The following is a 16,915-nucleotide window of genomic DNA, read 5'->3' on the forward strand; positions in this document are numbered from 1 at the left end:
CGGCGAAGGAAGGTCCCCATTTTTTCGCGATGGCGCCACCAGAAGGCAAACATCCGGCAAAGCGTAGGCCACCCCATGCACCCGTCCCTGCAACCGTGCTTATCATTCGTGACGTGGCGACGGCCCGCCGAGAAGTCGCCTCTCTCGCCTTCACGACGTCGACACGATTCTCAAATGCAGCAGACCGTGTCCTACGAACGACTCGCGATTGATGAGAGTGGCCGCCGTGTCTCACTGAGGCGACGTCGCGGCTGACGCCACCCTGTGGAAGAAATTCGCCACGTATAACAGCGCGTTGATCTTGTCTCATATACACTCGTAACGGCCGTCCGCATCTGCGACAACGACGACGGGACGACGTATGAATCTGTCCTATATATATATATATATATATATATATATATATATATATATATATATATATATATATATATATATATATATATATATATATATATATATATATATATATATATATATATATAAACACTGAATGACAGCACAAGACACAGTTGTACCACGTCTTGTCTCAACGGAGGTGAGTGATATGAAAAGATGGGCCCTGGCCCGGCGCATCATCAATTTGTGTGCGTCCCTGTTAGTTGGGAGGAAAGCACATGGCGTGCCGTACCGTCGGATGTTGATAGCCCCCTCATGAGCGGTTAGGAATGAGTAGGCGCCTGAGTATTTGTGTTTCGCTAGCAGACAGGCGCTGTAACACCGTGACAGAGGACGTTCATTGTCTTTCTCGGTCCGTGTTGCGTATACGATGATCAATGAATCAAAGGATCGCTTGCACGTAACCTCGTTCGTAACGTGGATGTCACTGAACAGGAAGTGGCAGTATGCGGTGGTGTTCTTTTTCTGCTGACTTCTACGACGAGGCATGGTGGTTCTTTACTCGACCTCGCTTCTAAATTAAAACTGGTCTGTTTACTTGTGGTTGTGCACTGGTGTGGTAAGTTACAGCACCGAACGCAAACTTGTGAGGTTGTAAATGCACTTTGTCGAACGATCCCACTGCCCTGCTCTTTCTTTCTTTCATTGCAAACAATCGAAATCAGCACTAGCTGACTCAAGAAGTAACGGCTTTCTTTGTTTCTATTATTTTGGGTGGTGTAATACAGACAAACTTAGTTCTTCATTTATTGTGTGACCTAATTTAGCATATATCGCAATAAAGCTAGCTGAAATTGAGAACAGCAAATTTTTTTGATTCACACATTTTGGAAATTTTAAATATATATTGATAGATTTATAGATATAACAACTTCGAAGACGCTAGAGCTAGTTTGGCTTTACTTCTCGGCGGGCGCTTTAAGCGTGCCGCAATAGTGATTGCTGAGGTTCAATGTCCTAAATCCATCGTATGAATATGAGAGACGCCGTAGTGCTGGGGTTCGGAAATTTCAACCACGTGGGATTTCTTAACATGCAACTAAATTTATCACATGGGCCTCAAGCATTTTCACCTCTATCGAAAGAGCTGCCGCCGCTGTTTGGATTTGATCCCGCCACGTGCGGATTAGCAACCGAGTGCCTTAGGGCCGTTCTACGCGCTTCCCGCACAGCCGCAACGCACGTGCCGGTACCTCAACCACACGCAAGTGGGGGACAAATAAGCCAATTGGCGACGCTCTTTCACCCTCCACAGCGTTGCCGATTGGCTTATTTGTCCCCCACTTGCGTGTGGTTGAGGTCCCGGCACGTGCGTTGCGGCTGTGCGGGAAGCGCGTAGAACGGCCCTTAGCCACTAAACCACCGTTACGGGTCGCCGGGCCGCACCGAAAAGAATGTCTGTGCACCTGTAAATCAACGCCTTTCCAACAGTTCGATAATGGCTGCTGCAAAAGTCAGCACGCGCTACTGCGTAGCTGCTCAAGCTGTTGATGCATTTGTTGGTAATTATCATTTATTACTCCTGTGTGCTTTGTAATTGAAAGTTCTTTACACAAACTGCTGGTCGCAAAACTCACTTGTTTTGACGCCTGCTGTTATTCTACGCTTTTGATGGGTAATATGATGTGTTTTAATGACACTCGTCACACTAAATAACGTTAATATGTAGTTTTTATTCTTTCGGAAAACTTTCGAGCATGATCTTGGCTTTGCGGTAGAACACCTGCTATCCACGCAGAAGTCCCGGGTTTATTTCCTCTCGAAACTGAAATTCTTTTATTATTTCTTTATTTGCATCTATTTCGAATTCTCGCAGATTTCTTGCTCGCAACGAACGGCTTTTACACCGGAATATCTGAGAAGTAAGGGCTTTACCACTGTCGCCTTGAGAAGGGCTGCTGCCACCGATTAGCAAAGTAGCTATAAATGCCTACTCTTGTCAAGTTCACCATACCACGTTCCTTCCTCGACCAATTTTACCTATCATGGTCCTCACAGTCACTTTACCGTCATGGAGTAGCAAGCTAAAGGCCCTTCTCTCAGGTTGTCGTCACCATCCAGCCACTGATCTCTCCTCCTGGCTTCCCTAGCTAGTGAAGGGTGAATGGGAAATTTTTAAATATTATATATATCCGGTGAACTACTATGTTGAAGCTCTCATGCGAAAGCCCAACAAGTTGTATGTGATTTGTTGCAAAGCTTGTTCATGTCATTTACCTAGAGAGCTTTAAGAAAATAAAGTCTCAAGGCAGGAGAACACGTCGGCAGGCCAGAAGAGAAAGCTGGCAGAAGTTTTTGTCAGGGATCAATTCATACACACAGGAGGCTAAAGTTTGGAACATGGTCGGTAGGATAGCAAGAAAACAAGTACACACACTTCCACTCGTAAAAACTCAGGGTAATACCTTGGAAGATCAGGCAAACTTCCTCGGTGCACACTTTGAACGGATATCCAGCTCATCCCACTATACCGACACTTTCCAAAAATACAGAACAAGAATAGAAAAGCAGAAACTCGAACACAAATCCACTAGATACGAGGCGTATAACCAAGCTTTCAGTCTAGCTGAGCTCCGAACATATCTAAACTCCTGCAGTACTTCTGCCCCAGGTTCTGACCGTGTGGTGTATGAAATGTTAAAAAACCTACCAGCCGAAACACGAAAAACTTTACTTTGTTTATACAATGCTATCTGGTTTTCTGGCACTATCCCTACCTCCTGGAAAGAGGCAATTATTATTCCCATTTTGAAAGAGGGCAAGGACCCTTCTTTAGCTTCAAGCTATAGACCTATTGCACTTACAAGATGCTTGTGCAAAGTCTTCGAAAAAATGATAAACTGCCGACTTGTACACTTTCTTGAAACAAACAATTTGCTCGACCCATTTCAGTGCGGGTTTCGAGAGAGTAGATCCACGACAGACCACTTTGTTCGTATCGAGGCACAGATCAGAGACGCCTTCGTCCATAAACAATATTTTCTCTCTGTGTTCCTCGATATCGAAAAGGCGTATGATACAACATGGCGTTTCGGAATTCTAAGAGACCTGTCTGACCTTGGTGTGCGCGGAAGAATGTTTCATATAATCGAAAGTTACCTGTCAAACCGGACATTCCGTGTCCGTCTGGGCAGTGTGCTCTCCCAAACATTTGTCCAGGAAACAGGCGTGCCACAAGGTGGTGTGCTTAGCTGCACACTTTTTCTCATCAAAATGAATTCCTTGCACTTGTCCATCCCCCGCAATATGTTCTATTGTACATATGTCGACGACGTCCAGCTTGGCTTCAAGTCATGCAATTTGGCAATGTGTGAGCGGCAAGTTCAGCTGGGTTTAAACAAGGTCTCCAAATGGGCAGATGAAAACGGATTTCGACTTAACCCACAAAAAAGCATGTGTGTCTTGTTCTCTCGAAAGAGAGGCATGCACTCAGAACCTGACATTCGACTGAATGGGCAACGTCTGTCTGTCAAAGCCGAGCATAAATTCTTAGGCTTAATCATGGTCAACAAGTTGACCTTCGTACCGCACATCAAGTATTTAAAAATAAAATGTTTAAAAGCCATGAATGTTATAAAAGTGTTGTCACGTACTACTTGGGGTAGTGATAGGCAATGCCTCATGAATCTGTATCGAAGCCTCATTCGCACCCGCTTAGACTATTGGGCTGTTGTTTATCAGTCTGCAACTCAAAGTGCTTTGAAGATGCTGGATCCCGTGCACCATTTGGGCATCCGCCTTTCTACGGGTGCTTTTTGCACCAGCCCTGCAGAAAGCCTTTACGTTGAGTCAAATGAATGGTCGCTTCATCTACAGAGAACTTAGATGTCCTTTGTACATTTTCTTAAGGTGAAAGCAGACAAGACGCACCCCTCATACTCTTCTATTAATGATCTGTCGAGCTACATTCTGTTTCAAAACAGGCCTCCGATGAGGCAGCCCCTCTAAGTTCGCCTGAAGGGTCTAGCTGAAGAAACTGGAGTGTCACTTGAACACAGTTTAATGGCTCCTGTAGCATACCCACCACCGTGGCAATGGCAGACTATAGACTGCGATGTGTCTTTCCTAGAAGTAACAAAACATGCACTTATTGCCCATATCCGAACATACTTCCTGGAACTTCAACACAAATACACACGTCCTGAGTTCTTTACAGATGCCTCCAAGTCTAACTCCTCTGTGTCCTACGCTGCTGTCGGCCCATCCTTTTCGGATGCTGGCCCTCTACATCCAGGCACAAGTATCTTCACAGCGGAAGCTTACGCGATACTTGTAGCAGCTAAACACATCAAACAACTACAAATACAAAAAGCAGTAATTTTTACAGACTCCCTCAGTGTGGTAACGGCTCTGCACAGTCTTAAAAAACAAAAAAACCCGGTCCTTGTCTCACTTTACTCCATTTTGTGCACACTCTACACACTCAAACAACATGTTGTAGTGTGCTGGGTGCCAGGGCACCGTGAGATCCAAGGCAACGTGAGGGCGGATCAGCTCGCTGCATCCGTCCACAAAAGCACTGCCCCTACACCCATATTAATCCCGGCCCTTGATCTTAAGCCGTCTCTCAAACGAAACCTCAGGGACTACTGGCAGAGCAAGTGGGATACACACACACAAAACAAACTACACATTATTAAGCCACACCTTGGTCATTGGCGGCCAGTATCAAAATCACGTCATACAGAGGTAATACTAACGAGACTCAGGATAGGACACACATACACGACACACACATATCTTTTGTCCGGTGGCGATCCACCATTGTGTGACAAATGTGGTGAGGCATCATCAATCCTTCACGTTTTAATCCAATGTAAACAATTAGAAACTCTAAGAAAACAGCATTTTCCATTGCCCTACCGACAACATATACCTTTACACCCTGCAATGTTCGTTGGTAGGGAACCGCTTTTTAGTCATAAATCATTGTTAGGGTTTTTAAAAGAAATTCATAATTTTCATATCATATACCCGGGCATCCCGTAGCACGACCTCTCCAGGGAGGTTTTTGCTGCGGTGGCTACACTGAACAAAGCACTTGCCTCACGGCCCTTGGACGCAAGGGTATGAACGAGTGAGGTACTTGTGCTAATGCCATACATGTTCACCATCGTTTTACATTATCACCAACTTTTGTCATCTATTCACACCACACACACATTTCACGGCATGGTCATGATTTTATTACTTGTATGTTTTTACCCGTCTTACCGCGAGGAATTTTATGGCCCTTATACAGCCACTAATCACAATCATTGTCCGCATTCTTTGTCCCATGAACTGGCGCTCTTTGGCCATCAAATGACCCTTGCGCCAAAAAACACCATATATCATCATCATGTCATTTACTTTCGACGCGATGTTTCATCATAGATTTTAATAAAAGGTGTAGCGTGCAGGAGACAATGCCGTATGGTGACGCATCATGTGTAGGGAATCTGTAAGTGCGTAGAATTGAAAATAGCCAGCCGCAGGAATCGCCAGAAAGAATATCTGTAAGTTTAGGCCGTTGCTTTAATTTCTGTAGAATTAGCGGCTTGGTGGAGATTCGCAACCAAACCAAAGCACTGCTCAAACTCCTAATGGGTATCATGACCACTGATATTACTTGGTTGCACAAGCGCGTCGTGTAGTCAAAGTGTGACACCCATCTCTCAAGCAGGCACTAGCCCTCAAGAGACACAACCCTAAACAATGTAAAACTAATATCTGAGTTGTAAGATTGAAAGGAGGCCTTCCGGTACACAACCTGCGTGAGAAGCAGTGTAGATTGGGTGAAGAGTAAAAAAAAAAAAAGAAAGCTTAGTCGCGAGAACAACAAAAAAAATTTTTTCGCGTTGTAATAACACTCGATAAGAACTCTCCAGGGTGCTGATAAAACAGCTCGAGAATCTCTCAAAACTCAGTTGAGCGCGGAATCTTTCGGCGCTCTCATTGGGGGTTTGCCCAAGCGTGCGCGCTTGGGGACAAGCCATCGTGCCAAGCGAGTCCGACGAAGCGACCGCGGCCACATCCTTCGCGCTGTCACCGCGACACACAAAAATTGCCCCAGGCACTGAGCGCGTAGTTGACGGGAAACGAGAAAGAAGCTAAGGAGTAGGTAGAAACGAACAAAGACAATAATAGTTGGCGACTCTTCTTCGCTCGGCGAGATCGTCGCGACAAGAATTCGCTCGCACATCGCAAGAAGCGAAAGACGCCGCGCGCGCTCCTCTTCCTGCGACACGATATTTGTGACAGGGGTGTTGGAGCTTGAAAAACGTGTATTCGTAGAGGGGGTTTTATTTGCTCGCCGACTGCTTCCGAGATGGTTCCCCTTCTCATGATTTTATTTACCTTAGTCATTTTTGTCCTTTTACGCAACGTTTTCAATGTTTTCCTTAAAAAAAAAAAACTGAGTTCTCCTGCTTTTGATATATTCTGTTCATCTTCGATTATGTTGATTAGCAGCTCTCAATCTCTACGTGCGAACATTCTACTATCTATCTATCTATCTATCTATCTATCTATCTATCTATCTATCTATCTATCTATCTATCTATCTATCTATCTATCTATCTATCTATCTATCTATCTATCTATCTATCTATCTATCTATCTATCTATCTATCTATCTATCTATCTATCTATCTATCTATCTATCTATCTATCTATCTATCTATCTATCTATCTATCTATCTATCTATCTATCTATCTATCTATCTATCTATCTATCTATCTATCTATCTATCTATCTATCTCAGTAAGCTCTCCGTGGCTACATGTGCGAAAAAACTTGTACAAAATAGTGTGGTCTGTGGCACTCGCCTGTATTGCAGGAGCTTCAAACGGTCTCTGTTTCTTCTAACGCAATAGCGGTAAACAGCTCGCTTCACAGAAATTCTGGCGTCGGCGGTGGCGTCGTTCGCTGGGAGCGAGAAGTCCTCATCGTATGAGTGACCGAAAAACCGAGAACAATGCAAATAAAATGAAATAAAAAATCCTTAAGCATAGCGGGATCCAAACCAGGGTTGTTTGAGACCAAGTTAGAATCGAACCCGGGTCGTTTGCGTGGCAAGTAGATGTTCTACCACACGGCCACGCCTCTTTTTTTTTTCTTTATTGTCTTGCATATCAAGACTGTTCACATTTTACATATTTACATATTGGTCAAAAGACAAGTGCGTCACAAAATACAAAATACACCCACAGAATTTTTTGGGGTACCGTCAGCTCTCAGCTGACTATTGATCATACTTGGACATTCGTAACAATTGCTCAATGCGCCCAGTTGAGTCTGGTACATCCTCTTGGCCCTTCAGATGTCCAAGAAAAATGCACACAGATTCGAAAAAATACTGGCGCACAGATAGCATTTATACACTTGCGTTTTCAAAGGCACGTCGGGTTTTCCATATACTGGGCAGGCCCAGAAGCATGATTAGATCATAAGGTACACCTGCCTCGTTTTTAACCGAAATAGAACGGATGCCGCGTGGACTTAACGGTAATTGTTTTTTCAAGGTTCTTTGCAATCTGTCCCAGAAAGAGACCCCGCTCCAGCAACCTATAAACACGTGTCCAATTATTTCCGGTTTACTACACAAGTGGCAATGTGTGCTTCATGGCACGAATATTCGCTTATCTTGCAATTACGTTTTAACCGGTAAGGTACCAGTATGTAATTTAAAGAAAAAAGTTTTGACTCCTCCCGCTACAAGCCTTGTAATAATACTGATTGTTGGCCTAGTTGGTATTTACTTAATGGCATGATTTGGCCGCAAAAGAGACACACACAAGAAAAGGAACACTCAAACCGACAAGCCGCCTGTGCTTGTCGTTTGAGTGTTCCTTTTCTTGTGTGTGTCTCTTTTGCGGCCAAATCATGCCATTAACTACAAGCCTTCTTTTAACACGTTTCAGAACATCCTGTCCTGGGCCTGCACAATTTAGCTGACGATACAATGGTACAGGCAGTAAAACATCGGCAAGATCTTTGTATCTGGCTGAAGTACCACGTAAAAAAATTGCACATGACCATGCCTCTGCTTGTGCAAACAGTGAAAACAACTTCCTCTGCTTGGAAATGCAGGGAAAGTAGCTTTCATGATTCATAGAAACACGCGTCCTGTATTCATTCTTCACAATTCAACATGAAATATTGCAGTAATATTGCGGGGTACAAGCGTCTATTGCTAATGGGCGTCAGAATATGTGATTATCATTATGGCTCCGTAGTTGAAAGCCGGTACCACACTACAAAAGGCACACACGATACTGCGCGTATTCCCATAAGGCGACGTAGTGAGTGCATAGCAGATTCTAAAAGGTTTCATGAGCTAAGTGCTTGAAATACGCACTAGGAACAAGATGTCGCTATTTCATTCAACTACTAAAGGGAGAGTTTTAGGGTGTCCTAATTTTGTTTTTTTCCTCCTTGACGCCCAGGAGCACTCTTCACCGACGACCAGCGCTCGTCGGCGATGGAGCTGGCCTTCAAGTACGCCGTGATCCGCATCAACAAGGACCGCAATCTGCTGCCCAACATCACGCTCAACTTCGACATCCAGCACATACCCAAGGGAAACAGCTTCCGAGCGGCCAAGATGGGTGAGTCACTGAGCACGCACTTGCCTCTGCCGAGAATCCGGAGAGACAGTCTGTGGCGTTCGGTGTTGACGCTGTTGCAGTGTGAAGGTCAAAAGGAACACGCTTTCGCAATAATTGTATCATTTTCGCGCAGAGAAGTGCATGGGGTACGATGCGGGAAGGCCCGAGCTTCTCGGCAGACGAGTTTTTCTCCGAGCTTGCTCAGCAGTGGCCGTGACATGAAAACAGTGCGCAGTGCGTGATAGCAGCGTTGATAAAAATGACAACAAGAACGCGCGTGGCGTTGGAAACGCATGTGGGACATTTGCGGCGATTATCGAAGAAACACCGTGTGTGAACACGTCAGCGTTGCGACTCAGTCAACATTTTAACAGTGCAGCGACGTTTAACAGTGTTGCCGACTCAACACGCGCTTCCCACGGGCGTGTTCGTGTGCGTTTGTCCTTTTTCGGACTGGTTCTTTCCTTCCACCTGGAGCATGGAAATTTCCACTCTCGAAGGCACCAAGGGTGCACACGCAGCACTCTTGAGCTGCTCATTTCTCTCCTATCGAATATTGCATATAAGTATAAGGACAGGTGGCCACCAGGGGCGCTCGCATAACGGCGGCAACGTTATGCGAGCGCCCCTCGCATAACGCCCCTCGCAAGACGGTTAGAGTATTGGTGGCAGAAAATTAGAGAGAAAGGACAAAAATAAATATTGGAAAAATAAAATATGGACAGTGTGCCGTAAATGGCAGAGAACTTAAGCTGAAAATTTACCTTTTTTTCCATTAAGATAGAATTTATCGAAGTAGAGGCATTAGGCCAACATCAAAAAAAAAAAAGGTTTTTTTTTTTGTCGAGCCTGGTGGCATACTTGTCACCACCCCGTTATAAAGGGGAGGCTCATAGCATCCATCCATCCATCCATCCATCCATCCATCCATCCATCCATCCAACGCGGCGGTGATTGGCAACGTCGTGAACGCGGTGAAATTGAATGCGAAACGTCGTAGCCGCGTGGTGATTTACACGTTTACTTCTGCGTGTGTGTGTGCATAGTCTGCGCGATAAAGCTGATAGATTAATCGTGCAACTCGACGTGAGTATTGCTCCTCGGCAAAAGCAAACGTGGTGGGCGTACCCGATCTCCACCACGCGCATCTGTCGATCAATGTGATTGACGCGTGAACTCGGATACAAACTCGTTGAGAAGGCCCGAGTTCATCTTGGGACTGTGATGGTGCCGGTGTGACTGTCAAACGTTTGATGCAGCGAACGCTAAGCTTCAGCTTCTTTGCGTATAAAATAATTTGGTGAGCTTACACTACTCGTGCAAGGGTGGAGCCATAGAGGAGATTATGATAACACAGCTTTTTGCAGCTCTTTAAGTTCGTCGTCTACTCATGTGCGTGATCGGCTTCGAAGTGAAGACCGCAACAGCTGTCTCAAGTTTGATTGAACTACCTGACTGAGGCTTAATTACCAATACACTGAGCTGTCTTGACTTTGTTGATAAGGCTTCAATTAAAATACAATTATCTCGAACGCAATCAGCAAAGAATTGAGCAGTATGAAGCTAATAAACGTAATCCTAATTAGCCGGATACTAATTGTCGCAATGTTAGTAAAGGTTAATTAGCGTGGTTTACTTAGCGTGCTCATAAATAATGTCGCGTTAATTAGCATAGTTTAGTTAGCTCATTATCTAGCATGTATTAGTTATCCCGGTTCTAGCTTTACATGGCTTCATCAGCATGGTCTTCTTAAGATGTGGCGTAATTACCTGGGGCCCACCACGGCTTGGCGTAATTAGCTTGGTCATAGCATGTCCTGACCTAACTAGTGAAGTATATACCATTCAGCTAAATAGCTAATTAGCCGGCCGCACCTGCTTGGGTGCTAGCAGCTGATGATAACAAAGACGACGCACTGAGCAGAGCGCTTGAGTGTACACGCTGACACGTGGCCTCGCTAGAATGTACAGACCGAAACGTGGCCTCGGATTTAGCTGCCGTTGCGATGTTGTAAGACGCTTGGCCAGTACTGATCTCAGAGGCCACTACGCTGATTATTTTAAAACAGACTTAGTGCGAGCACTACAAGCTTTAAAATAAATTTAAACACCCCTGCATCTAAAACGTATCATCACGAAAAGTTTCTGACACCTTGAGTGGATGGGTGTACATCTGCCCTCTGTGGAACGACAAACAAATGAAATAAGATGCCTCTGGTTTGAAAACACCACCCAACTTAGTCGACCGTCCTTGAAGTGATGACTGGTACCCTTGTAACCAATGAAACGCAGCGTGCTGAGGGTTGATTTGACATTTTCGTCCTGTTGGCTCATTCATAAGGGGGTGTAACCAAAGCTCGGGAATATCCCGAGTATCACGAAACTCAGCCGATCCTTCACAGAGCCCCCGTATAGCTTACTTTGTTACACTGGTTCCGACGCGATGTTAACTTAACAAAGAATTTTTCTAAGCTGTGCCTGACCCGTTAATAGCAGTAGGAGCAACGGCACCTTAAGAAGCTTGGTTGGTATGAGTCGATTAGTTGTTGTCTTGTCACTCACTGGCATTGAATACGTAAAGGGACCCCTGCATGTGTTTTTTTTTATGTCATTAAGCAGTGAAGATGTTTAGAAGAAGTGGTGTGTTTGGAAAAAAATGTTGAACTATTTTGAGTACTTCGTACTCAGCTAAGGCCGTCCCGCTAAAAATCAACCCCCAAGTGAAGGGAGCGTTATTGTGGCACGAGTGTGAACCATTCTGAGTATTTAGTATCTGCTATCAGAGTGCGTAAAGCCGTCTCGTGATAGACATCATGCACTCCCTATAAAGGTCGCAGGTTTATGCCTGCCAGCGGCATGACTTTTCATCCTTTTGGGGTCTTTCCGTCTATATCACGATTGCTACAATACACACAAAACTGCACATTTAACGTTCCTTTTACCTCCCCCGGCTTCATTAATGACTGATTTATATTAAGGTAACGCATAAGTAGCCCAAAATTCTATACACGTGCTACACATGCGACTAAACAATTAGCTGGAGCACGTATCTGATTTCGAGTGGAATTTCGTGTTTTGAACGGCAGTGGTATTGATATCTGTAACAATCCGCGCACCGATTTCTGTCGTTAACAGGAGTCGGCGTGCGACAACTGGACGTTGCCCAGCACCGGCACGCAGTTAGAGCCGCTCTCCGCGTAGCTATAGACGCGATCGCCGACGAACTTGATATCGTGACGTCACAGCGTTCGCAATTGTCGTGCTAGTAGCGCACTCGAAGAAGCTGTGACGTGCGTCGCTTATGTCCTCGATCTCCGCTGCTCCTTTGCTCGCAAGAATTCTACACCAAGACCGCTTCGCGCGTTACACGTGCCGCATTTCGACGGCAGTCCGCGTTCTTTGGGGTGACGTTAAGCCTACTTCCACCCATTCTGTCGGCATTCACGCAGCAGTTATATACCTGTCACACAGCTAGATGGTTCTCGTGACAGGCAGCGAAAGACAGTGGGAGTGTCGAGTGAGTGAGGATGTAGTTCTGTCGAGGTCCTAAGCGCGTGGTCTCACACTTAGCGGACGGCTTCGCGAGCGCTAAGCGAAGGTGCGCGTTCACCGAAAGTGAATTGCGCAGTACTAACCGGCCGGGGTCGAGAGATTAACGTGCGACATTCCACCTCGAGCGAGCTCACCCTGACAGGGCGAATTCCTGACATTGCCGGCGTATCAGAGCCCCGGCGCAAGGCTATAATGAAGGCGCGCCTTCGGCGCTTTCATTGCGTGTGTGTGTTGTATTGTAGAAAGAGTTTTCTTTGACGTCATTTTTGTTTTGTACGTTCGCATACGGGTCCTAACCTTATTGCGTAAACCGTGACACCATTGCTTGTCTGTTTTTTTTAGTGTTTCTTTCGTAATTTCAGTTTGCGTCACAGCGCGATTAAAAAACCACTCTTGTACTGTCGTGTCATGGTACACACGAATGATACTAAGCTTTTATCAGTTGAACTTTATACGAATTGAAAGATAAAGGAGAAAACGAAAAAGCAACAACAGAAAAGCAGAGCGTCAATGAAGACATGTATATTGGTTGACTATTTAACGTGAAATAGCTTAACCCGCAAAAAAATTTGCGCTGAAAATATAATGGCTTGATCACAATTTATGAAGCCTCATATATTTTACGGAGAAACCAAAAGAAATTCCCGAATTCACATCTTCGAGACCAATGAAATCGTAAAAAAAAGATGTAAGCAGTTTGCAGTAAGTCTTGCAAAGCCTAAGGCACAGCTATGCACGAGTCTGTCGCTGCTCGTACTTCTCGTCGACCGACACGTTTTAAGGCCGTTCCACGCGCTTCCCTCACAGCCGCAACGCCCGTGCCGGGACCCTTATACCGCACGCAAGCGAGGGACAAATAGGCTAATTGGCGACGCTGCGGAGAGTAAAATAGCGTTGCCAATGAGCTTATTTGTCCCCGCTTGCGTGCGGTATAAGGGTCCCGGCACGTGCGTTGCGGCTGTGCGAGAAGCGCGTGGAACGGCCCTTATGCGCTGGTTCCTCATAGGGAGTATACGCAACCAGGCTATATAAGCAGAAGTTGCACGTGATGTGTCCGTCCATGGTCGTGGCTTAGCGTCCAAGCATGAGTGGCTGGCTAGGTGGTGAGGTATCTCGTTGCTAGACGACGCGATGCTTGCTTTCTCTTTCTTTTCTCTGTCTTTCTTTATTCATATTTCTCTCTTTTGTTGGTGTTCTCTCCATTTCTCTTTCTTTTTCACTCTGTATCTTTTTTTCTACTTATCCCTGTGTTTCTGTTCTGTGGCAGCAAGATGGCGAGCTGCACCACTTGGTTGACCTTCATTTTGAAAAGTTTTGTTCAGCGCACCGAAACTTCGACAAGATGAAGACTGGGCAATACAGCGCTGTCCTGTCTACTTTATCTTGTCCAAGTTCGAGTTCGTTTAACAAAATTTTTCAAAATGATCTGTTTTACGCTTTACTCTCTGTCATTCTCCTTCCCCGCCTCATCAGCACATCTGCTCCTCGCACTCAATTCCCTTTCCCGCCCACTTGCCACACTTTATATGTAGAGGTAGATCCCAAACTTGTGTCTCACACCCACGCTGGGGGAATGGCCAAGAATCGGGTAACGACTGTAAAAGTCTACGCTATGCTCCGAGAGCGTGCTTTAATTTGGTGCCGTTTTGTCCATGCCTATTACTGACCATTCTAATACTCATCTTGGTAAATGCCATGAAAGAGAAAAAAAATATCCGAGTGGACGGAACGCTCGCCTTCAGATTGTGGGTACGTTGGTTCGAATCCTGCATTGTGAAGACATTTTTTTTTTCTCGGCGCAAACTTTTTTCTTTTTTATTCTCTCTTTCATTTTTTTCTTTTTTATCTCTCTTTCCATACTCCTTACCAAGTTATTATAGTCACCACCGTAGCAGTGTGAGTAGTTAAAATAGTCCAAAGTTCGTGCCACATGTCCGTTTCGACGACGACAGTTTTCGGCCACGGCAACACACTTTACATTGAGCTAGAATAGATACACTGTCAGAAATATACTCGGAATATTATGAAGGGTTCATTGCGCGTACCATGCTTATACGGGAAGCAAACACATCAACAAAATGTTATGCAGGAGACGTATGACATAATACTCGAAAATGCTTTTTTTTCCTTACGCTCTAAGCCATCAGTTTCAAACAATCAGTCTGCCGGCCGCCTGTGGCCCGTAAGTCTCTTGGTTGAGGCCTGCGGCCCACATATGATGGTCTTCGCCACACTTTTTTTTATTATTTTAATATATGCTGGTAACAGACACAGGCATGACTCGTTAAAGGCATTGTCTCCGCGAGGCATCCCATTCGTTGACCTGGTTTTGAAACGTGACCGTCCAACAACAACAATATATATATGTATATATATATATATATATATCAGCGTCTAGATTTGTATAAATTCGGATGTCGGTATCAACATGACTTTGGTATCCTGGCACCAAATCTACTTTAGAAAGGACCTGCATATGCGATATCAGAAATTTTTCTTTTAGTGACAGCGTTTGCTAGAAAATCATTTACACTGCAACCCCCACCCCACGCTTCTACCCCTTTTAGCACTCCGGCCCTTGCGGGACTAAATTGCGTGAATGCGGCTTGCTGGATGAAGGGAGTTCAATACCCCTGCTCTAAAATAGCACTGATATGTTAGTTATTTCTCAAAGTTACGTCGCGATGTGCTCTCACGTGGGTAGTTGGCGACGGCGTCCGTAACTACAGTTGATCATAGCTTTCAATTTGGAATATGGTACATCTTTCAATATCATGGAGCGATGGCGTAAGGGTATGCGGACGGAACAATCAATAAGCAAACGATTCACTCTGCGTGAATTCTGAATAACTGCGCAGCCTGCTCACAGAAGCCACTAAAACGACGGTGCATAGAGACTGCACTGCCGATGGATCTCTTTGTTAACCGTATCTAAGCTAAGAAGTTGTTTCTAGAGGTGGTTGGACAAGTATAGCCTTTTTTTTTTTGTAATTGCCGCTTTATGGCATTTTTGCGAAATCCAGTCCTCCAGGCCAGCTATAGACGTTAGGGAGCTTGCAGGGAACGCAGCAAGGTACGTGTGAAAGCTTTCTTCAATGCATTAACACACGATGCTATAGCGTGTCTGCAGGATGGCAACGCGAAGAAAAGAGCTTACTTTCACTGTTTTTTGAGCTTCGTGTGGTAGAACTTTCCATGTTATTTCATGAACACCAAGTGTCTGGGGAATACGTGGAATAGCACTGCTCGGCAAGGAATAGAACCACTAGAAACTAACGCAACTTTGTTTCGTATCACGACGGAATGCGAGGAGTTAGCAATACGAACGCGACACACGTGGTAAAGAGGCTACGTTGGAAAGTGTTGGTTCGGGTGCGGGAGCTACACAGCGCGAAGAGGATAACGGCGCGACAAATACCAGCTCTGTCGTAAGCGGCACCACGTGCGGAAAAAGAACGAGCGGTATTGGTTTAAAGGCCGTTTTTCTCCTCGGACAAAATATACTACTCAGCAGCTCGGGCGGTAGTGCATAACACCGTAACACAGCTCGTAAACAACGCGAGCAATTGCGTCTCACTTCAGCGCAGGTCAAAGTACGCCTCACTTCAGTTGTAAAATAGCATAAAGTTTGAATACAGCACAGAAGCGCATCTCCATTGCCGAAGACGCCTCCGCCAAAACTCAAGTGGACATCACTCCCGGAGGCCGTGTGTTTCTCTTTGTTTAGAGCGCCGTTCCTCCGAGATGTACTTTAGGGTTCTCCCTGGAGATGCGGTTTGTAGCACCCCCTTGAGGTCAGAGGTGCGAGGTCGGGTGGGGTCAGTAAAAAAACAGGTGCCATGTCGGGGAGAAGAGGTAGTGGGGGGAGAAGGGGAGGAGGGGAGAGCACGTTATTGCCTCCCCACTTCCTACCTCGTCTCTTGCATGGCGAGAAAACACGTCGCTCTTTACGACGCATGGTCCCCATACAAAGAAAAGTCCCCGGCATAAGGTCCTCGCGCTTCCTAGACAGTGTTCTTTCCACGCAGTTTGGTCGTTTTTTGTTGTATAACAAACACCAAGACGCGTCCAACGCTGTGCTCTTGCCTCGGCTCTATAGCATCGAGCTTCTCTCTCTCTATTTTTTATCGTCTTCGGCGTAGGCTATAAGATGCCAGCATCGTGGTGCCCATCCGCATGTGTTAAATGTCGTGACACCGACACACTTTACTAGTTCCACGCTTCATTTCCACTTTCCTGCCGACCACTTTTTCTGTTCTCTCCTTCTTTTTGAGATCTCGTAACTACTGCCCTCTTTTGTGCTCGCTAAGAAGCATCACACGCTACGGCCGAGTCCACGCAGCAGGCGACGTGTTATATTGGCTTGGCGGTT

At 45.5% G+C, this 16,915-nt stretch overlaps 1 protein-coding gene across 1 annotated transcript in view; it reads left to right on the forward strand.

Moving 5' to 3' along the window:
• LOC142790152 (glutamate receptor ionotropic, kainate 2-like) overlaps positions 1-16,915 on the forward strand; it is a 373,661-nt gene that overhangs the window by 299,092 nt on the left and 57,654 nt on the right. The window contains exon 2 of the mRNA XM_075885145.1: positions 8,830-8,991. Within this exon, the coding sequence (XP_075741260.1) occupies positions 8,830-8,991 (162 nt within the window). The remainder of the gene's footprint in view (positions 1-8,829; positions 8,992-16,915) is intronic.

The sequence above is a fragment of the Rhipicephalus microplus genome, unplaced genomic scaffold, assembly GCF_043290135.1.
Source record: "Rhipicephalus microplus isolate Deutch F79 unplaced genomic scaffold, USDA_Rmic scaffold_72, whole genome shotgun sequence".
NCBI classification, from domain to species: domain Eukaryota; kingdom Metazoa; phylum Arthropoda; class Arachnida; order Ixodida; family Ixodidae; genus Rhipicephalus; species Rhipicephalus microplus.